Source organism: Columba livia, chromosome 1 (assembly GCF_036013475.1).
Source record: "Columba livia isolate bColLiv1 breed racing homer chromosome 1, bColLiv1.pat.W.v2, whole genome shotgun sequence".
NCBI classification, from domain to species: domain Eukaryota; kingdom Metazoa; phylum Chordata; class Aves; order Columbiformes; family Columbidae; genus Columba; species Columba livia.
Window position 1 is genome coordinate 90,610,448 of NC_088602.1, and position 23,182 is coordinate 90,633,629.

Consider the following 23,182-nt stretch of genomic DNA (forward strand, 5'->3'; position numbering starts at 1 on the left):
ACACCTCTGAAACACCTGACAAAGCAGCTGCACAGGCCCTTCCCACAGTGCAGGTGTCCTCCTCACTAAAGAAAATGAGCTGAGTAGCCCAGAGGAGAGAAGGCAAGGCAACAAGATTGGTTTATCTGTATAGAACTCCTCATAATAAACTAGAATGAGATTTCATTACACATTCCTATTTAAATAACTTTGCATGTAATTATTTAAATAATTATGCATCTGATATAAATGTCCTATTTAAATAATAACAGCTTTTACTTACTGTGGAGCTTAGATGAATATAAACTAGTGAAATTAGGCTAAAATATTCTGCACTCTCCTTGCAGATCTCCTACCCTTCCTGGCTTGTATAAAATCTGTTTTTCAGCCAAACTAAGATATGGATGGATTATGGATTATCCTGTCAAATAAGATAAAGAGACTTCCATCTCTAATTATTCATTTCAGATCAGATATTGGGCCTTGTCTTTTGCAGACCTGGGGGTCATGACCTGCAACGTGAATCTGAACAAGTATCAGTGGTCAAAATGTATATGGCAAGTGGATAGAGACTGGATAAAAACATTCTCTGTATGTCTGTACGTCTCTCTGGACACTCTGTTCCTGGCTTGCATCACATCCCAGCTCCAACCCACATTTGTTCATCTTGTAAAAAAACCACCACCTCATTCAGAGCTAGTGTCAGTCTTTCTTCAAGGCAGACTGAAACCAGAATGATGGTGAAGCATATTAGTGGGAACTGTATCAAATACTTTGCTTGCTTTCACTTTGCTTTTTCTTCCGTCATGCTATTATTTAATTTCATGACCATTGTGCATCTCACGATCCAATTAATTAGTACCAGCACTGTTTTCTAATATCAGCATGATATACCATCATGAATAAAAGCCCTTCTGCCTCCTTGCCTTTCAAGTGTTCAACATAAAATGTTTACATTGTGCTTAGTGTTTCCCTGGACTCTTTACTTGGACATGACTTAACTCACAGGAAATCTGCATCCCACTCAGTCACAGCAGTGGTCCAGCTGGAATGGTATAGAGTTCTTCCAACGCGGACATGAAACGAGAATATATTCTGTAAATACTTCACTAGTACTGGAGTCCAGCTGGAAGCAATAGCCATAGCAATGGGGCAGCACAAATGTGTTGGCCCAGGGTCCCTGTCAGCTGTGGTTGGCTCCTTCTGCTTCCTGAAGGAATCCCAGGGAGCTAGGGCAGCAGCTTTACCTTTCAAACTTCAGCATAGACATCATCTCACAGTTTGAAAGACTGCTTGCACTTGTACCACCCAGTGAATCCTCGAGGGAAGCAAAGAACAACCACGTGTGCAAGATGTAGCATGGATGGCACAGCATTGAGTTTATGCAACTAGTTTAGCTTTCATCTAGACAGCACAGCTAACAAGAATAGAGAAGCATCTTGGGGGATCTGCCACTGGTATTTCACCAGCAGCAGTAAGAACAGTGCTAACCCTGTCTTTTCTTAGCAGAGAGTGGGCTTCAGCCTACCTGTCAAGCTACTAGGAGGAGCACACGTAGAAGCTGAAGTTTTATATTCTCACATTCATTATTGTATCTGGAATGTACGACTATGGTGACAGTTTTCATACTTCTGTAGGAACTGAATTAATTATTTTGCTCTTCATCTGTCACATAGTGAAAGTGAACATAGAAGTCTTTATAAGATTCTCTATGAGTGTCTTAAACCTGATTAAATATACAGTAAATTTCATAAAATTTATTTTAGAGGTGTGGAAGAAGGAGTAGATAATTTAAGGCTAATAGCAACAAAATTTATGAGAGACGAGTTTGCTTAGCAGTAAAATCTATGTCAACTATTGGTGTATTAGAAGAATAAATGGAAGGTTAACTATAATAACTTAACCTGTTGAACTAAGTTCCTCATACTAAAAGGCAATATCAGATTAAATACAGTACATGTAGAACATATTGGAAGATTTGTGCATGAAAGAGATTGCAATTTGCAATACCTAGATTTAACTGACTTGTGGGATTGCTTACCTAGTCTAGACAAAACATCAAATCTCTGTCCACAAAATATTTCAGGTGAATGTTTTAACCACCAGATTTTTCCTTCAGAAAGTGTTTCCAACTTCCTTGTGTAAGGGACTCAGTCCTGCTCATCTTAGGCAAGTTTAGAGGGTGCCTTACTATCTCTCACTGTTTCAGGAATGTCTGTTTTTAGGCTTGGAAAGGAGAGAGATACTAGGCACCCTTGGGGCAGAGGAGGACAGGCACTGATGAAGTCAAACAGGGAGGCTCCTAGGGAGCTTAAGCAGATCCTGAGTAAGACTCTCAAGATCACAGTTTTACTCTAAAAAAGCCATTGCTGCACTTAGCTCCTGCTTCTGGCATCTAATTCTCTACTAGATCTCACCCCTTGTCAGATGATTTTGTCAAGTCTTTATGAGCTTTAAAGCTCCAGCAGAAGAGGTTTCCAAGTAGGCTATGGGAGTGATGGACCAGCTGCAACTTTTTCCATCAGCTCTGCTGGTGTAGTACATCTTTTTTGAAAACACTGCTGGCATCACCTCCTGGTTCAAGTAATTTTGGAATACCCTGATCCCTGTGGAGCTGGTTACTTTGGGCAGCAGAGCTGCTGGTTTGGGTGACTACCTGGCAGAGGCAATAGACCTGGAAAACTCCTTTAGCCACTGTGCACCCATTGCATAAGGTTACCAATCCTCATAAGGGAATATGGAGAGAAAATTCAAAGTGACTATTGGAAAAGGCAGCAATTACGATTGCAATCACAATTTCCTCTTGTTCCTTCCAGACCCAGGTGATGAGAGGGCCAGGTATCATTAAGCTGGTCAGGGACTGCGAAAGCCTGGGCTCTCTGCAGCATGTCAGAGAGAAGGGGAAATGTGTGAGTTTAGGGAACAGGTTATTCAGCTGTGCACAGACATTGTATTTTGTCTAAATTAGGTTATTGATTTGCCTGTTTTTGTTGTGCACAAGAAAGAAATGTGGCTCAACGGTATTTTAGTTGAAGCTATAAATAAGCAAAAGATAGTCTCATTAAAGAGAAGAAATATGTCTTTTGTGCTGTTTTGTAAACAACAGGTTGAAGGAGGCAAGAGGTCACCTCCCCCAGTCCCACAGCCCAGTAATGCTGCTACATCAGGTTAACTCCACAGTCCCCAAACCAGCTCCATATGCTGACTCTTTCAGGACATAATTTTGGATGTGTTAAATCTTTCCCTCCCATGAAGAGCTTTGCATCCCTTTTCCTCCCTTCCTGGGAAACAAGCTGTGCTGCAGCCAGTGCCCCTGAACACTGGTGTGAGCAGCCCCTGCTTGCAGAGCCGTCGCTGCTTCTGCCAACCCTCCATGGCATGGGTGCCATGGAAGGAGGGCAGAAGCTTTCCTGCTCTGCCTGTGCCTTCAGCTCCAAGGCAGGCTGGCAGCAGAAGTGCTGCTGGCAGTGTGCCTCGCTTCCCTGCAGCAGGGAAATGCAACCAGCGTGGGTGAGAGGTGGCCTCTTGCCTCATGGGCCTCATAGGCTTCAACACTGTCTACAACTACCTGAAAAGAGGTGGTAGCATGTAGGGTGTTGGTCTCTTCTCCCAAGCAGAAAGTGACAGAACAAGAGGAAATGGCCTCAAGTTGTGCCAGGGAAGGTTCAGATTGGATATTCGGAAAAAATTCTTCACAGAAAGGGTTGTCAGGCACTGGAAAAGGCTGCCCAGGGAAGTGGTGGAGTCACCATCCCTGGAGGTGTTTAAAAGACATGTAGATGAGGTTCTTAGGGACATGATTTAGTGCTAGAGTTAGGTTATGGTTGGACTCGATGATCTTAAGGGCCTCTTCCAAACAAAATTATTCTATAATTCACAGACCTTTGTGCAAAGTTTTTTTTGGGAGGGGAAACTTGGAAGGCTCAGAGGGTGAAGAAGACACAGGAACCAAGCATAAGCCATGGTAGGTATGTACCTCTGTGACTCTGCTGCAGTTTTAATCTGTAAAATACCTTCCCCACTCCAGCCTGTTACAAATCTCTGCTTCCTTTATTTATCTTCTCCTGTATGGGCTATTGAACAGCTACCACACTATTGTAAATACAGTAGGCAGACAAGAAATTGTTGCTTTGAGGACAGTTTTAGGTGACCGGGCTCTGATTCCTACCCCTATTAGAAATCTCATGTATTTTAACAATTATATGCATTTTTTATGTAATATCTTTAAGATCATTTACAAAGTCAAAAATATTATCCACTAACATTGCAGAGTTTTCTTAAAATAATTTCTATAACATTATCTTTAATATCTTGTTTTCATTCAGTGTAAAATTATATAGGGGTTTCTGTGTGCAGTGATGAGACCGTGAACCACAAGACTTCATGTATCACAGCTAACCTACAATCAGATGAGTCCCACATGAATTCAGAGCCCTGCACACCTTCCCATTTCACAGCTGCCTTTGACAGTGAGGAACTTCAACACCTGAGTTACTGCTGCCAGCATCTAGATTCAGCCACAGAACTGTATCATAGAAAAGCCATTTTCCCTTTCTTTCTAGCCTATATTTATGTGGCTTCTCTTCCCACAGCTCTGACCCACAGGTGTACCTCTCTTAATTTTCCTGTTTTCTTCCACACTGCCTTTCACCATCCTTCTCTGAGTTCTTAAGGCACTGGAAAGAATTATGTATATCTGCAGCCTGTCAGTTGTCTCCCTGATCCATTTCCCACACAAACAGTTCTGCCACTTTACCCTGTCTTAGTGCAACTTTTAGCACTTTCTCTTCTTTTGACACTAAGGTTATTTATCTTTTTTTTCCCCATAATCAGCCTGATATTTTTGAATCTTTGTGCCTCCTGCAGTGTGCCAGACATCTGCACTTTCTTCTTTGCAGATCCTTGAAAATTCGTGTTGTCAGCTTAACTCTTCCCCCACAAATCTAACTTTGGAGCAGCTTGTTCCTGCTGTCATGTTTTGATGTTTTTGGACAGCCCTACAGGGACCAGAGTGAGAGGACAGCAGCTCCCCTGTCCACCCCCCTTCCCAACCAATGCCATTTTCTACAGTGCACTCCCCATCACATGAGAGAGCAGCTGTGTGATTGCACACAATCCTCTTGTTCTTACCTCACATTCCCAACACCATGCCCGCATCTGGCCTTGCTGGAGCTTAAATACATAACTTGAACTGAGAAAATCCTAACATTTAGTACTGGCCAACTTTCGTGACAGCAATAAATCTAACTTTACTAGCTCATGGGTTCTTGTGTGCTGTTCTCATCTGTGCTGCATCTGATTTAGGACACCATCCTGCACACCTGTATTCATAGGATCAAGATTTTCCAGTCTGGAGAGGATGGTTTCAGATTCTGCAGACTAATGCAACTGGTAAGTTTTCTCACTTACTTTGATACAGAATGCAACTCCGCATAACTTAAATATTTCAGCAAAACATTCTGTGATGGAATCATAGATTTCAACCTTTATGGGACAGCCCATATCTGTACATTTTGATCATTGGAACCTCTTTAATGCTCTTCTGCAATCAGTGTTTCCCACTGACAGTAAAAACAAAACCACCTCATACCCGAAATTGCAGCAAAAAGGGAAATATCCTTCACAACATATTAGTTGCTTGGTATTATTGTCTTTATGTCAATGAATTGCAGAGGACAGAGCTTTAGACTTTGTATAGCAATATATAGTAAGTGACAACAGTAAATTCTAGATTACACTACTCTTAGTGTGTCCCTGGTAACATCCCAGCCCATTAACATCAGGCTTTCTGGCATTTGTCCTTGCCTTGCATGACTGTCCAGCTCTCACACTTAGGTCAGGGTTACATCAGCCTTTGCACAACAGCCTCTCTTCTTGTTTTAAAGTGTAAGTTTTGCTTCTGATACTTTCTCCATCCTGTCTTCTTGCTGTACCAGAGTTTAAAACGTAATGAGGTAGCGCCAGCAGACCAAATCTTGCTTTGTTACAGGGATGTGAATGCAGAGTTATGCTTTTCTGCAGAGGATCAAATTCCTTTAGTTACTGTAGGCAGTGCTGAACCCCTGATGTGCAGCCTCTGTGAAGGCAATAGCTCAACATTAGCCACTCCCTAAGCACTCCAAAATGGGCCTTTTTTTTTCTTTTTTTTTTTTTTTGTGTGGTGGGGAAGACATAAAAACTATTGATTAAACCAGGAAAAGTTAAAATAAAGGCAACAATCTTCCAAGTCAAGCAGAACATGAAGTGTCAAAAAGAAATGCATGTTTCCTTCTGCAGGATACTTATGAGTTTCTCTTCAGACATTGGTACTGCTGGTGGTCCTTACAGCTCTGTGAAGCCCTGAAATCCTGTTGAGTGCTCAGATGCTGCTGTGAGTTTTGTAACAACTTCTGTCCTTGGTATTAGCAAGACTATCACATAACTGGTAAGTGCATTCAGTTTTAATGTTCCTCAGAAAATGAAAACCAGAGAGGCTGACAACTTTCTGGATATAAAATGAGTGTTTTTTCACCCCTTCCTCTTACCTGCTTAAGGATTTCTGCTGCTGTTTCATGTGAGCAATCAAATATCACGTAGAACTCCTTGCCCTTCTTCATCTCCTTGAGTAAAGGCCTGGCGTCTTTATTCCCAGAGGGTAGTTGGCGGATTTTGATTTTAATGTTGTATCTAGAAGGGGCTTTGATGAGTTCTTGCAGGCGAATTAGACCTGAAAAATGATACGCAGTTCATACACAGTTAATACAACTAACCATTCTGTGCAATAAGTATTTATTGTCACTTAAACAGGGTCTCTTGTCAGTCCCAACATATTTCACACACCCAAAGGATAGTTGTTAGCTTCACATTTGCCAGCCTCCTAATATTGTTATAGCTTTTCTTTTTCGTGGTTATACTTGGCTTCAGCTTCCAAATACTATGAACTGTATTTTTAATTGGTTGACTATAGGATATGTTTGCATTGATACTATATTGCTACAGTTTATTGTAAAAAAAAAGATATAATGCTTCTTCCCTGGTAGATAATTATTATTTCAATATTAAACAACAAGAACATAAAACTGAAGAAATCTCCTTACTAACTTTCATACCTAACGGCAAGCATGAGCAGATGAGGGGAGATAGAGGGAGAAAAATATACAGTGACCAGCAGCCTCCATCATGGCTCACGTAGAAACCAGCAGTTAGCCTGAGTGGCACTTACCAATAATTACTCTTATTAGCCATTCAAATGGCTCTCATTGGCCTCATTTCAGCATACATTGCAATAGTCTGGAGGAGGAGCCTTGAATTTTTCTTATCATCATTACAGACAAAAAGCCTGAAGACATAGTGACTTGCCTGAGGTCACTCAGCCAGTATGAGATCTTATAAAAAACTGAAATATTTTGAGATCCACACCTGTCAACACAAGAACACGGTTTCTAAGACTATGTCTTTGGCTGGTACAAATCTACACGGCTTATTTGAAATCAGTGGAGCTAAACCAGTTGACGATTTGTCCAAGTATTTAAACACAGTGTAATTCTACTAGCTAATTCAGCACTCCTATGTAATTTGTACTGCCTCCAAAACCTAAGTAAGACAGTTAAGAGTTCTTTGAGGTGTGTGATTACAGCCTTTCTCATTATCCATGAATATAATTTACCCACAAAAAACTCATGATCTCCTGCTGAGTGAAAGTAAAAGGCTGCTTTAAAAAATGTGCATAAAGAGAGAGAGAATACAGGCAAGAAGCACTTCTTGAACAAAAATCAATCAAATTTCTAATATGAAAAACCTTATCGCTCTCCTGCTGGGAGTGGGTATATATTTGTCATGTGCCTGAATGTCCTTGGTTGAATGGTCCAATGGTATATACAAAGCAAGATGAAGCATCACTATTGCTTCTGAGGTTAGTGAGTGATTACTACTTTGAGGACTGTTGGCTTTCACTCAAGTACCAGCAATGTGTTTTGGAAAAAATAATCTTTTCCTCTGCCTGCAATTCTGAGTCTGTTCTTTGCAGTTTTTCAAGTATCAACAATTAATATAGAATATTAAGCATCGTGAGTATTCAAATGTAAATTACTGCATGTGCTGTGAGATTGGAGCCTGGCTGGAAGCCAGCCTGTGTAAATATGAAACAATTTGAGCCCATTATTGTGAGAACAAGGCACATGCTTCCAACACTGCCTAATAAGTAGGGGAGTTTATGTAATCTGGCTGTAAAGCTGTATCTTGGTTGTCCCATGCACTTGTGTGTTCAGCCCTGGATCGCAGTGCCTTGGCCACTATAATGAATGGAGACTCTAAGAGGGAAACCTGAGATCTGGGAGGATGAGTTCAGACTGCAGGGAATCTTGTACCTTACCTGCAGCCTCAGACTGAGTATTGCTGTTCCTCTTTCCAGCAACAGAAAGTACTGAAGGGCAAGTGTGGTGAAGAGTAGAAGAAAAGGATTTGCCCAACCACCTCCGTCTCCTTTTTGGGGGAAGAAAAGTGCTGTGTGCTTTAAAATGTCTACATCAGTTACATGAAACTTGGACCTTACACTTCTCATCACTTTCTTCTGCCACATGAAGTGAAGGTAAAGCCTAGCTACAGTCTACTGAAGAAATCAAAGCAGCAGTGAAAAAAGCTGCAGTTATTTTTTTTTGGACGACCAGGAAAAAGCCTGGATCAGCTGTCTGCCAATATAATTAATAGCACAGGGAATAACCATCAGAGCTCTCCTTCCTCTTCTTCCTCATCAACAAATCCAGACTCTTGGACATGGCACCACCAAGTCTTGATTTGGGACAACTCTTACATGTGAAGTGTTTAGCCTGACCTCTGCAGGGAGTGGGGAAGGCCTGGGCAAGTACACTGCTCAGGGCAGCCACTTTTCTCTGGCTTGGTGAGACCACCTGGAGCTCCATCTACAACAGGCAGGAGACGTCACAGGCTGCCCATGAGGTTGGGAAGGGAGTAGCGGGCCAGACTGGGAAGGGCTCAGAAGTGACACATCCTGGGCATCACCTCCCTCCCTGCCAAGAGGGTGATGTGACCTTCACAGAGACACAGGACTGTGCTGGAGCAGGAACTTGGATAGGAAAGATGATGTAGAGTCTGGTCAAGTGGAAGCTGCGGTGGCTGAGCATGAACTGAGAGATTTAGCCAGTCCTACTGAGAGGAATGGCTCAATTTAGGGCTTAAAAAACCATACATATATAAGGACAGAAACCAGGCTTGTTTCACTAACTTTCTGAGTCTACTGTCTGTGTTCTGCTGCCTTTTACTTAGAAATCTAAACACTTTCTTCTGTTCATTTGGAAGCAGGGTTGAGAATTTTCTGTATTGTTGAGAAGGTGTCTTGTGGTCTCTAACACTGATGGATTCAGTAAGTTTCGGGGTTGGATTTCCTACTGCAACTAGTGGCTTGATCAAGAGAAACAGTTTGCTCTGACGCTTGAGTAAAATATTAAAATATGTGACTGTCTTTGCATACTTAATATAATTTCATGATGTCTAGAACTACTGTAAGTTGTGTGTGATATGTTTAGTTCAAACATGCTTAACACAAACACAGTGTTCCAACAGGCAAATAATAATGCATGCTGGCAGTAAGCGTGGTAGTGTGTGTTGACAGAAAGTATTCACCTCTCCATTTCCCTTTTTTAAAAAACTTTAAATTAAAAATATGTAGTAGAGCCAGACTTAAAGCTGAAGAAATGCTTTTACTGCTTTTGTAATTCTTTTTATTAGAAAACTGTGTTAGGGTTAGCAAAATTAGATGTTTCTTGTAACTGCAGTTCAAAGAAAGCAAATTCAGTAAAAACTCAAATTCTGCCCTGTACAAACTTACTGTACAGATATGATGAAAATATTTTGATCTCCTGAGCCTTAAACCAATACGAGGAGAGCAGAATAACAAGTGGGAAAAGTCAGGGATTCTTACAGAAGACGACAAATTTTATGTAGTTGCCCTTCTCAGCACCTGGTAGGTTAGAATTATTGAATTCAGGGAAGATAGATAAAAAGCAGAGTGAAACCTGTACTGAAGGCTGTGTTATTCATTTTGTTTGACTTCTTGATAACTGAAACAGTCATGTGTCTGGTACAGATCAATGTGCCAAAGAACAAAGTGCAAAAGTGGGATATTGGAAGGGATCTATTTCAAACCGCTAAATTAAGCCAGAGAACAGTATGTCTACCCAGTTCTAGCATGTGGAAAGATAAACCATAATTTATGGTACCTAAGTTTGGGAAATGCATTCTCGATGTATCGTGCAGTCTATTGCAAGGCTTCATTGGATCATCTTTAAATTTCAGGATACAACTTTTTGTCTTACACAGAGGCATTCCACATGATATAAACTAAGTCTTTTTTAAAACCTTGATGAAAAATAGAGAGTAATTGATAGTCCGAATGAAGCACGAATATGGCCTCGGGACTCTGAATATAACATGGATTATGCTTAACGTGGAAAAAAGGAGCACAGTCTCAACCTGAAAAATAAATACAATTGCTTAGCAGTCTTATTTTTACTTATCATTGGACAGCTATAGACATTAATGAGCAGGATAAGAATTTCAGAAAAAGAAAACTGTGAGGTGTTTAAATAAATATTTACTCTATAGCCAGAAGTGATTAATTTACTTTCAAGAAAGATGACTTGGGCTGGAAGTCATCTTTTGACAACACAGTAAGGACAGCAATTAGAAATCAAAATCAGCTTTACTATTTTTATATATATTGAAGTCTAAGAGACAAGAGGGTAAAAATTTGATAAGCTCAACTCAGGAAACATGAAGCAATTTTACAAATGTATTTTAGGAACAAAAAACATGCTATATAACTGCTGTATGTCCCTTTGGACAAGACAGTATAATTGTTTAACATGTTGGTTTTGGTACCATTTAACATGATATTTGATGAGAAGCAGAATGAGTAAATACGTCCTATTCCAAATATAATTTTAGTACTCTTGGTTGCAGGTTTTCCAGACCTGCTTACATAAAATTTGCTTATCATTTACAGTCCTGTAGAGTCCACTCAGTAGATTACTAACATTCAACATCTAATATGATAAATGTTGGAACACTGAATGAATTCTAGAAGACTGGAAAAAAGTGCTAATGTTTCATCAATATCAGTATGTGAGGTAACATAGAATGGCTTATCCTAGTGAACACACTGGCCAAGCTAAGAGTAAAGCTGTTATGGTGGTAAAATGCTGAAGAATGAAAATTTGGGACTATAATTAAGAGAGATGTTAAGCTATCAAGGGAAGAGAGCTCTGCATCACACCAAGTGCCTTTGTTTGGTGTTACAAGTTCTGTTGACAAAAGTACCTTCCTAGATGTAAAGCACTTGCCCCTGGGAGGTGTCCATCTTCATACATCATAAAATCTGTTCACGAAAAATGTGGGACTATAAAATAATCATTTGCCAGATCTCAAAAAGCAGATGTTAGTGGGAAAGCCTTATTAAACAGTGGAGGTCTGTGAAGGCTGGTGCTAAGCCATGCAGACATTTGTAGTGCTCTTGTCTCTGTACGCGCTTCAAAATCATTGACTGGAAAAAAGTTATGGCTGAAAGACATTTGGATGGCAAAAAACAGCAACATGGTAAAAGGTGTTTGAAATAAGGAGGGTAGGAGCTTAGGCACAAGCGATTTGGATCATTTAGAAGCATGGGGTCACTCAAATGAGCTGTTTTTTTTAACACGGCTCAGTCCAGACTTGTAACGGCATTTCCATTGATGGGTGTGTCCACGCAGCAGTGAAAAGTGTAATGACAGGAGGTGGGCAACTACGGCTTGGCAAACTGGCACAGTACGTGGCCTCCATGCTGGAGCTGGTTATAATGGCACATGGGCTTGCAGCAGTGCTGTAGTGTGAAGGATGAAAGCAGAATTTTCCACACTTAATCTACAAAATAGACTGTTAACAAGGAACAAGGCTAATTCCAACCTGAACAATCTGGGTATGGATCACTGGAGGTTACAGCTATGAGTTCATTGTTTCTTTAGGACTGAAGCTGTTCTTTACATACAATTAGTCTTTATAGAAAAAAAAGGTTAATATTTTTTCCTCTTTACTGTAACAATGTCAAACATGAGAGACAAGAAATAAAAAGAGCTTGAGCTAAATGGCGTCACTCTAACTCAAAATCCAAAGACTATTTATATTGATCAAAGTTGCCCTGTTTACTCTCCTGACTCCAAGCTAATAAGATGATTGATGATTAATTTACTTCGTAAATATCTCTGCAAATGAAGTCTCTTTAATATCAGTAATTTTCCAGCTGAACACGTACACAACACTCAGTGTTTTGGAATGCTAATTTGATAATGGAGTAGGCTAAAAAAGAAGTCTACTTGTTTATTCATGAGTATATTTTGGCATACAGTGCTAGGAGCCCAGCAGAATCCTGCTGAGCTATGCCATCCTAACGGAAATGCAAGAAGACCACTGCAGTAAGCCCAGCCTGACTTGTTCTTTCTTTTCTACCTCCAGCCCCCTGGTTTATGCTCTGAGTCTTGAGTGAGCAAAATATGGGCACTGAGACCTGCATCTTGGATCTGGGAGGAAATGCGCTTCTTTTGTGCTGCCAACAGTGCAGAAAGAAATACAAAATTGAGGCTTGGCTTTTTATTTTGTTTGTTTGTTTGTTTGTTTGTTACGCAGGATTCTGTCTTTCAGACATACTTTTATAACGTAATTTTAATAGGCATGCTTTTTTTTTTTTTTTGCATACTCCATTTAAAGTTTTAGGCAGATGTCTGAGCTCATGGGTCATCCTGGTTTGCTTTATGCTTTTATGAAAGAATCAATTTAAATGTTACTTGCATATCTGTAGAGCTCCAGAATGTCTTACACCTTTGTGAGCAATGGGAAGAGAAAGGGGACTGCAAGTCTCCGGGGAAGGGTGACAGTGAAGTGCTTAATTAGCACCAATGACTGCTAATGCACAACAGGATTTTTCAGAAACACATATGGTTCAGCTACACCTTTACTATAATGAGATAATGTTGAAGGATGATGATGATGAGAGTTTACAGTGGAATAACTGTCAGTGTGAGTCTTATTTAGTTGGCTATATTTTTTTCATCTCTATAGATATGATGTCCCCAAGAAAATACTTTCACCTGCTTAGAATTTGTCCTTACCTGTAACTTTGTGTGCTGCAAAAGAGAATCATTTGCCAGACCCTGCTTAGCACTTCCTGTGTTTTGACGGGAGAGCTATAGACCTTTCTGAGCTTTTAATGGTTTGTTTATACGCAAACCTTTTATTGGGAAACCAGACTATGGACCCTTAACCCATGACTGCATCTACACTGTAGGAGAGATTGTGTTCTCTGCAGTCATGCTTCAAATAAAATTTGGTGTGTAATTCTGCTGGATAGGACTCCTGAGAGCAGTTTAGGTACACAGTTCTCTCAATGACCAGAGCAGCTAATATTTTTCTAAGAAACAAATACAGTAGAGTATATGGTGTCAGCTACAGGGATAGTAAAGCCTATATATATAAAGACATGCAACAGTGGCTCAGACTTCCTTATAACACTGACGCTCTTCCACTCTCCAAGTATTTAAAAAAAAAAAAAAAAGTCTTAATCTCAGTTCCCAGAAACGAGTTTGTTATTATCTTTTTTTTTTTTTTTTCCTTTTTTTCCCCCCATGAATAAAGAGGGACACGTTACTGATATTGATTTCCCATGCTGGACATCTGTTACTATCATGCGCATCAAGGAGAGGTGCTTGTGACAAAGAATGAAAGATTTTCTCTGAGTTAAGAGTCCCAGGCTGGAAACATTTACATTAATTGCAACTTTCAGATTCCATCTTTGGTCCCCAGTTGACAAATGGCTTGACTGTTCCTGGGACAGTTTCAAGGAACAAAGTAGAGGGAATCCCTAATCAGTCCTGCACTAGAATATTTATCAGTTTGAAGCTGTGGTATTGGTTCCACAGATAGGAAGCAAAACATGATTTAATATTCAGGATCTGGGAACTACCTCCTGGTAACTTCTTGAGGTCTGATGAAACGAGCAGTTTTCTGCCCCTTAAGAGACTTTTTTCTTCCGTATTCTGGGTAAAACTGCTGTTAAGTACACCAAACTGAACTGTCACAGGCACAAAACACAGAATTTATTCACATGGGTACATTAATACAAGTACATGACCTGCAGTGCACCAGTACTGCTTACCTGTGCTGTCTTCATACACTACTGTCACTATTTTCCAGTTGTAGTATAGCACAAGATCCAAAACTGCTCTGCTGATGGCTGCGTAGTCTGGATAGAGGTTGATATAAAACGCGTCTTTGTTGTCCGCCGTCGGGTGCTTCCATCGGGTCTGAATGTGTGGGACTTCCAGTGCATTGCAAATGGACTGCACAGCGCTGACGGAGGAGCTGTGGGAAGGTCCGAACAGAGCAGCTACACCAAGAGCGAGCTGGTCGCATGCTGAAGGGGAGAGGACAGGAGAGGAAGAAGCAGTTAGCTAGCAAAAGCAAGTAACTCGTGTGATGTTTACTGAGATCATTTATTCTTCGTCTACCCTCATCATTTCAAAGGAAGAACAGATAACCATGTCACTCCCAAACCCACCGAGAGATTTGCAAATGGTTCCTGAAAATGGCTTTACTGATTAGCATTATATCCTAGAACCTGCTTGATACAAATGAAAACCAAACCCACTTTTCTGCTCATTACCTTCAAATCACATTAATTCCTAAATTACCTTTCTCTGGATGGCATTATCCTGGAGAAATCAGGAGGCTTGCCAGAGGGACATCACATGAATTCAGTTTCATGGCAGTGTGTCAAGAAATATGTTCATGGAGACAACATGACACTATATGGATTCCCTTCATGACTGGCAAGCTTCTACCAACGTGAGTTGCTTTAATTTCAGGCTACTGAAGGAATATAAACAGTAAAGGGCACTATGATTCATGTGGCTCCATAATCTGCATTTACGAAACAGGCCATAAAGCCTAAAGCCTTCAGTAACAACACAGGGAAATAAAGCACCAACACACACTGACATTTTAATACATTTCCAAATCAGTCAAACCCTACTATCAACAAAGTTTTCTTTCTCCTTGTGCCTGTATCTCATCCGTAAGAATCCCCCTGTGGGTGTCTTCTCATTTTTCTTCCCCTCCCACATCTTTTCAGGCTAACAGACAAGATTAAGTAATATTACTTTTGTCCATTAGTAAAATTTACTGCAAATGTTTCTACTAATGTCTTTATTGACTGGGATAAAGCCCCGCACTGAGTTGCATTACTGTACTCTTTGCAATGTAGTTCTCTGTGGAAAATTTAGAAATTACAGTGATTGGATGAAATACTAAGTACACAAATATCCAAAATGAGCTGAAATTTTTGAAATTAATATTTAGCTCTCTGGTAGTAAAAGAATATGGCAGAAAATAAATTATTTTCTGTTTTCAGTCTACAAATGAGTGTTTTACAGACAGCATAACATGCACAGGCTTTCGAGGTTTAGTTCAGAAGCCTTCTTAAAGGATCATAGGTTTTAATGTGCAAATTGCATAAATAGTATCAGTATTTCCTGACGAGAAGAAATTACTACTCTCTGAATGGATTCCTTGCATGTATATTTACAAAAAAAAATTATAATTAACTCCTTCCTACAGGTTAAATGGAGAAAGTACTTTCACAATAGTCACAGAAGAGATCCTCATACTACAAGGAATCTAGAATCCTGTCTTAGTCTGAATTATATGGATTTTAAATCCAGCATACCTGATTTTTTGATAGCATATAGTTCCAGCATATATCTGATACTTGAAAAATAATGCAATAAAGAGAATTCAAAGCTATTGTCAACGTTCTTTGAAAGCATTCTCTTTTTTCCCAGTCTCTAGTAAGAAACTAGAGTACCATGGGGAGAATTTAGTGATTTAGACATTTGGAAGGTGACAGGTCACTGGCATTCTAGCATGATTCGTGATGTGAAGCTTGTGTATTTTCCAGACCTCATCTGCCTTATAGCAGACACATCTTTTGCCTTATAGCAAGCATATCTTGTACCATTTACAAAGACAGATGTTATAGTGAACTGCAGAGCACATCTGCAAAGTCTTAGCAATTTATGGGACTTTCTCCAGACTTGTTTGCATGAGACTGTGTGCGTACCTCCCAATTCCAGGAACTAGATTGCTGTATATAAAATTTCAGAAAAATTCAAGGTTGCCTCCTAGAGGTGTAGAAATACACTGTGCTTAAGGAGAGCTATGACTTTTTTTCCCCTTTCTGTTTAGGCCTGAAGTAAATTAGATGCAAGTAAATTGGACCATAATCTTCCCTCTGAGAAAAATAAAATAATAGGCAATAAAATTCCAAACCTGTCCACTCCAAATCTTATAGTTATTTAGAACAGAGAAATTTACTTCTGTCTCTAACCCTCTGAAGCATTAATATTTCAGGACAGGGAGAGTACTGGCCTCTGTTCTTTAAAATACAATAGAAATAATTTGCTATGAATAATGGATATGTGTGTGTGTATGCTATTTAGGGGTTGTGACATGCCACTATGCTCCCTGTTAGTCTGTGATCATATTCTGCAGAATTCCAGGTGGCAAATCTATTTTTTTGAAAGAAAAATGGGTGGACTTGTCACCTTCCATCTGGGGCTCTTAGCATGTGGACAGTATGTAGGTGTTTTATCAGAAAATAGAGGATAAGTCCAGCTTCATTCTCAGTTCAAATGACTTTGAAAGATGAATTTTATGTCACTGTTCATATACATGTCTTACAGTCAGAGCAAAAAAGGAGATCAGGTTGGGGAAAGGTAGTATAGAACACGTATGTTCTGACACAATAATTAAGACGATTACCTCTTCTTGAGGCTTCAAAACTATCAAAAAGGTTAATTCTCTGGATATCGTAGGTTAATGTGGTATTAGGCATCAGTGTTCTGTTTCTATTAATGTTGGTGACTGCAAACTTGAAAGCCAATTCTTCAATATTAACAGGTTCATTTTCCACAGTTTCGAATATCCCTCCTGTTGAAACAGAGATAAATGAGAAGTATTATTCATCTCTCCATCACTGTACATAAAAAGATAAAAATAAATAATGAGAAATAATAATCTGAGTGTTCATAAAGGAAAACAGTTAAAATTGCTGTTGAAAGCACTACAGCAAAAGTATATTGGATCATTAGTTTTTATCTACATTGTCACTGTAGGTTAACTCAATATTATGAATGTTGCTTAGACAAACATCTGTGAAAGATGATGCAAGTTTATTATTCAGGCTTTTCAAAAGAAAATTTTTAAATGCTTGTGGAAACTTCTATCAAGTTCCCAACTAATGAAAGTAGTGATATTCATGAGTCTTGTTCCCCCGATTCCAATGTAATCTATATTTAGAGATGAAACTTGGATGTGTTGGAGATGTTTTCTGAAGTGTTTCTGCAAATCTTGGCAGTACGAGATCCACATTCAGAAGTGACTTAGGAGTTTGAGCAGAAATGGACTGATTCCACTCAAGATTGATGTCTTAGTAGAGCTTTGATTTTATAAATTTTAAGCAATGTTGTTGGCCATTTCTCAGTTTGCTCACAGAAAGGCAAGTACTTGTACTTTTTCGAAGTTCGTTACTGAATGAACTGAGCTTGATGATGCCGAACATAACTAAGCCACATGTTGCTCCCACAGAAGATTTCATCTCTGTGCCAAAGTGTCAGGTGATGTCTCCAGTCATGTAGTGTCTACCAGTACTATGATGGCCCTAGTTTAAGTCTCTTTGCAAGGACAGCACAGGATCTAGTACAATTGCTCTCAACTTCATATCATATTCATATCATATTCATATCATATATAGACTCTTCTTCCAACACCTGCTTTGAACTATCTGAACAAAGACGTGTCCCAACACATTCTGTGCAATTCCAGCTGGACGACTGCTCTTTGAGTGCTGCTCAGTATTTCAGAACTTATTTTCTACATTTCACACTGAAATGATATATACTTCTTTTTCCCTTTTTAAAAAAATGAGGTGAATCTGAGCTTTTCTTTAACCTGAAAGCAAGTTTTCCAAAAGAGGACCTTCAAGTAACCAATCTAAATTTTGGAATCATTCTGAATGCTTTGGCATATACACTGGGACATGGAAGGTGGCTGTGTTTCAAGTCAACAGGATGTCCCACTTATACTGGGATGTCTACTCCTTCTAGCCTCTAGAGACTTTATTATGCCAACAACACATTCAGGCTGTCTAGGAGCACTGGGATTTGATGAATGCATAACAAACACAGCTAATTTGAAAAAAAATAGCTCCTTTAAACAGCAATCTCCAGCTTCAGTACTTGATTTTGCAAGTATAATTTACTCATTTAGTGCAAGTCACTAGAGAATACTTTGGGTTTCTCAGTTACATATTTTCCCATTTCCCCATGTGAAATTTGAGTCCTAGATGTCACTTTATATTTTCTGAGCATCAGAATGTATTCAGCTAATGTTCTGCAATCTCTTGCAATTTTGATGTCACCAGTGTAGGAACAGTGCAGTCATTAGCTGACAATCAGAAAATGGGAATACAGTAGAATTAAAACCTGTTTCGAATTTTAACTCAGCAATGGAAACACTGGAGGCTATCAAACCCAAGCTGGCAATGTAACCTCTAGCTACTCTTGAATACACAGCGTTATATTACCTCTCAAACCCATGTATAACAATACCTTAACATGACTTAAGCAATTTTATCAACTAGGCAATTTTCTTGTTCACTATAAATCATCCTCATTTACTATATGCATGTAGTAGAACCTTAAAGAATTTCTGATTTTTTTCCCCTCCATCATGAAACAACAAATGATTACAGGAGACTGTGACACACAGAAATAGCTGGAGAAAAGGTTTAATTGCTGGTTTTGGAACCAAATGTAAAACCTCATGTGGAATGCTGAGATTCAGCAGGATTTTACAGATTTACGAACTATAGGATTACCAGAAGGAAAAAAATCTAATGCACGTTCTTTCAGATCTTATAATTCTAAATCCTAATGACAATACAAACAAGTTTAATACTTTTGTGGTCAAATAAAATTTTCTTTATCTCCTTTCACATGAGAAATACAAGTATTTTCAGTTAGCTATAATGCCAGCTTGGCTTGCGCCAGCAAGATACAACTGTTGTATTTTGCTTGAACTCCTACTGGAATTAGCAGAACATTGTTTGGTAAGGCAAGGTGGAAGTCTAAAATGGAGAGCCTGAGATAACTTTAAAATAAGATAGAGTGACCACCATCTCTCCCCACTTTCAATAGGATAGGTTTCTTACCCTTTGATCTTGGTAAAAAAATCTTCTCCATCTTGGAAATTACTATTGTACTGTGCTTGTATTACTTTTTTTTTTTTTTTTTTTTTTTTTAATTAAAACAACTTCTTTCAACCACCCTTGAGGTAACCTTCATACCTATATACACACGAGCACTTTCTCATTTTAGGGCTAGACATTTTTCTGGACCTCTAATCAGTTGGCTATTAAATGGAGATTAATTTTGATTGATGCATAATATACCCAGGAACTATTTATAGTACATTTGCAGAATTTTGCAGAATTTTTGCTTGGTCCCTTTTAAAAAAGAGTAGATCACTGTGCAGAAGGAAGGAGTGGAAGGAAAGAAGGAGTGATAGGAAGAGGGAAAATGTTGTATGGAAGTGTTTCCTAAGCAAACTAATCAAAACTGAGTATGTACTGTAACGTACATGTTGAATATGTAGATAGGTCTCTCTGAAAGTCAGATGTGTAATCAGTACATTAGTACCTGTTCAACATATTCTCCAGTTTCCTTTTGTACGTGTTAACGTAGCAGTAAAGCACTTACGGACAACTTTGGTTACATACTTTAATTTGCTGGTGAGATACTCTGCATAGGTCTGGTGTAAGAAAGGGAAAGGTAGTCAAGAGGTTCATTATTTTACATGGAGGATTTAGTTCAGCTGAACTGGAGATGCTGAATAAGGTGCCATTTAGAGTCCCTGAAGGCCAGTGCTTCCCCTCCCCACTAGGATGAGGAAGTGTTGAGACCACAAAATGTTCTCCTGACTGAATGTTTGCCTAATTAAACCTTGAAGTACACACAAAGAGTGGTGCTCTGCTGCCCATGAACAAAGTCCATGAGGAAATTGTTTCTTACTGTGAGTGAAATTTGGGACAGTTACATTTTTAAAAGCTTGAACTGCTCCTTATTTGAGCTTTATTTTTCTGGTTAGACCTATACGCATAAAAAATAGTTAAATCAGTTTATACATTTGCATCACAAAGAAGCCAGTAGATAAAATCTGGATGTTCTGTGCTGGTTTGTTTCCATCCGTGTATCCTTAATGAAATCTAGCAATTTAGTAAACAGGTTCTCTTCTTCTGTTTTCTACTGATGACTTACTGTCAAGCTTAGAATTTATTGGAAGGTCCAGGTTAAAAGAGAAACAGCAAAGTGACAAATCTGATTAAGAACTGGTTTGTCAGATTATCCATTTAAATAAAGTAATTACTGTACAACATTTTAAAAACAAATTAACCACAGCATTCTACAAGGGAAGTAAAAAAATTACGTTATCTCAAAATGTAAATGATGCTCCAGAAATTAGGCTATTATTACTAAGCATGAAAACGAGCGCTGTTTTTCAAGGTAGGTTGCTGGTAGCACATACACAGGACAAAGCTTAATTTCTTGAGTTCTCTCTTCCACCTCCTTCCACTCCTTCTCAATTACTTGGCCAGGTAGTAGAGACCACCTGAAGCAGCTTCAGCCAGCCAAAGGCTTCTTAGTGCTTGTCAGCAGCAGACCTGACCCTTCTTCTGCACAGGTGCTACATCTGCCCCCATGATGGGCGGGATTGTCCACCTGAGCAGGAAGCTGCCTACCCAAACCTAGGTGAATGCCGGGATTGCTCTGCTTCATCAACACCTCCCAGAGGCTGTCTTACCGCACACAGCTGAGAAGCAATGCCAGACATAGGTTACTTGATCCTTTTGCACACACAGAGTAACTCTCTGCCAACCACATGTGAGCACATCAGTGGGAGAACCCAGTGTTCACGTTCACTTAACCAATAATCCCGCTTCAGCGCACGTGTGTGATCAAACCTTTCACTTTCAGCATTTACTTTACAAAGCGATGTCTGTGAGAATGAAGAAAAATGCTATCTCTGCCCCCACTTTGAATTTGGCTGTGCAAAGTAAGAGGAAAATGACTACTTGGCTAAAGTTGCTCCGACAGGAATGAGGGCTGAGCCACACGACTGACTGCTCCACAAAGAGGAGTGAGGGATGCGAGTCAGACTGACAACAATGACAAAGCATCAGCCCCATTCATCCTCTGAAGATAAAAGAAAAAATCTACAGCAAGTAAAATGTCAAAAACACAAAAGCACACCTCAGTAGGCACACCTGAAAAAGCAGCTCCAGTCCTTATGAGCAAGCAAATGTTTCCATTTTAAGGGGTCATCACAGACCGAGAGAGTTTTAGAAAAGGTCATAGCTGAATCAATTTCCATACCTCTCAATGGGTCTCAACGCTTCACTTCAAGACAAGGCAGAGCTCAAAAGCTTGTTATTGGAGAAATTATCTGTCCTTGTTTTAAAACCTTTCATAAACAGCAACGGCTAAAAATTGTTGATCTTTCCGATGGCAGTTGTTGACCTGTCTCCCTGGGCTTCTTTGATCAAGTTTCCTCAATGCAAAATATCTCACTAGTATATTTCAGTCCCAATATAGCTGATGTAGCATATTTTATTAGCCACCTATAGGTAGAATTGCCTGAGCAGCCTTGAAGGAATTACTGTGATTTCAGTCAGTAGTATCACTTTGATGCTTTCAAAGTAAAATGATAACTTTTCAAACTATTTTAAAAAGCTACATCCCACTTGCAGAGAGATTTTCCTTACCTACTCCATAGTAAACATAAGAACAGTGTCTTATTGCATTGGTTTGTGGGTTTTTTTGTTATTTGCTACTTCCTATTAAAATACTACAGAAAGCTAGATAAAATGGAAGTAGGCTTACAGAGAAAGACAATATTGATAGCCTGCAAAACAGAGGTGTGAAAATTCCATGCTTTTTGAGGATTATCTATATTTCCTTCTGACACCTAAAGGAGACTGAAAGAGAAAAACCGTGTTCTGCTCTTAAACCAGACTGAGACCCAGAGGTCACCACAGATATGCCAAATAAAGCATTGTGGGTTTTTTTTCAGATGTAGATCCTGCTTTGAAATATTTTTTGTTCACTATCATTGTGGATAAATTTCAAATTTCCCAATTAAATTTGTTAAAAGTCTCTCCAACTCATTGGTGGTTGTGTGAGGCAGCTCCATGGCAGGTCTGTGTCCACACTTACACACCACATCAGCAATCAGCCTCCCTTTCCCACCAGGAACCACTGTGTATCAGCTATTGAACTGTCCTCCAGATATTTTTAATTATATTCTTTATCACTAACATATTTCTCTCTACTTTTTGACCAGTGGAAAGTGCCAGCAGCATAGGGAAATTGCTGAATACTGGATACAGTATTCAAGGACCGTAAGTCAAACTACCAGATACAATGAGATTCAAAAGATATATTGCTCAGATTTTTATTTGCTGCCAGGTTTTCATCCCCCAGCATAGCACCCCTTTCCTATAGCCAGCAGTCCCAGCAACGTAAAGACAATAGCTCAGCTATTCATACATGCATATGATTCCAGGAATAGCCATATTAATATTAACAAGAATTATTTTGATATTCTGTCAGAAATTAAAGCGACAAACAGAAGGTGTTAAAAATCCTGAAAGCTGTATTTGTTTATGTTCTTATTCAGGTTCTACACTTCAGGAGAATAATGTTTGAAAACAAACATGCTGACCTTGCAGTAAAAAACAATTGAAATATTAAAAGGTACAGACTAAGAAGAATGGCAGAGGAAAAATATAGCAAACAACTAAGATTTTCCTCATAAAGACACAGGTATTTTTCCCTTTACTAGAGAAAAATGGGACTTTCTATGGCTTACAGCTCTTTCCAGTTAAGGACAAAACTTTACTTCTACAAGGTTGATGTCCAGGTTTCCTTTTCTTTCTCAAAGAATGTCCTGGTTTCATAGTCTCCTCCACCTGGAAAGGTCTTTGTTGCACAGGATGACACTGAATAAGCATTGTGGAAACAGAGGGCTCACTGGATGTCATTGCTCTATCCCTGAAGCTTCGAGCCAC

General features: G+C 39.3%; 1 protein-coding gene across 9 annotated transcripts in view; it reads right to left on the reverse strand.

Annotated features, from left to right (window-relative positions):
* GRIK1 (glutamate ionotropic receptor kainate type subunit 1) overlaps window positions 1–23,182 on the reverse strand; it is a 173,893-nt gene that overhangs the window by 59,703 nt on the left and 91,008 nt on the right. For all 9 annotated transcript variants that reach the window (XR_010473271.1, XR_010473272.1, XR_010473273.1 and 6 more), the window contains 3 exons: window positions 16,819–16,986; window positions 14,156–14,413; window positions 6,504–6,685 (listed from right to left, as the gene is read on the reverse strand). Coding sequence is in view for 6 of the 9 variants with exons in the window: in XM_065066122.1 (XP_064922194.1) it covers window positions 6,504–6,685; window positions 14,156–14,413; window positions 16,819–16,986 (608 nt within the window). In the remaining 3 variants the exon portion in view is untranslated. The remainder of the gene's footprint in view (window positions 1–6,503; window positions 6,686–14,155; window positions 14,414–16,818; window positions 16,987–23,182) is intronic.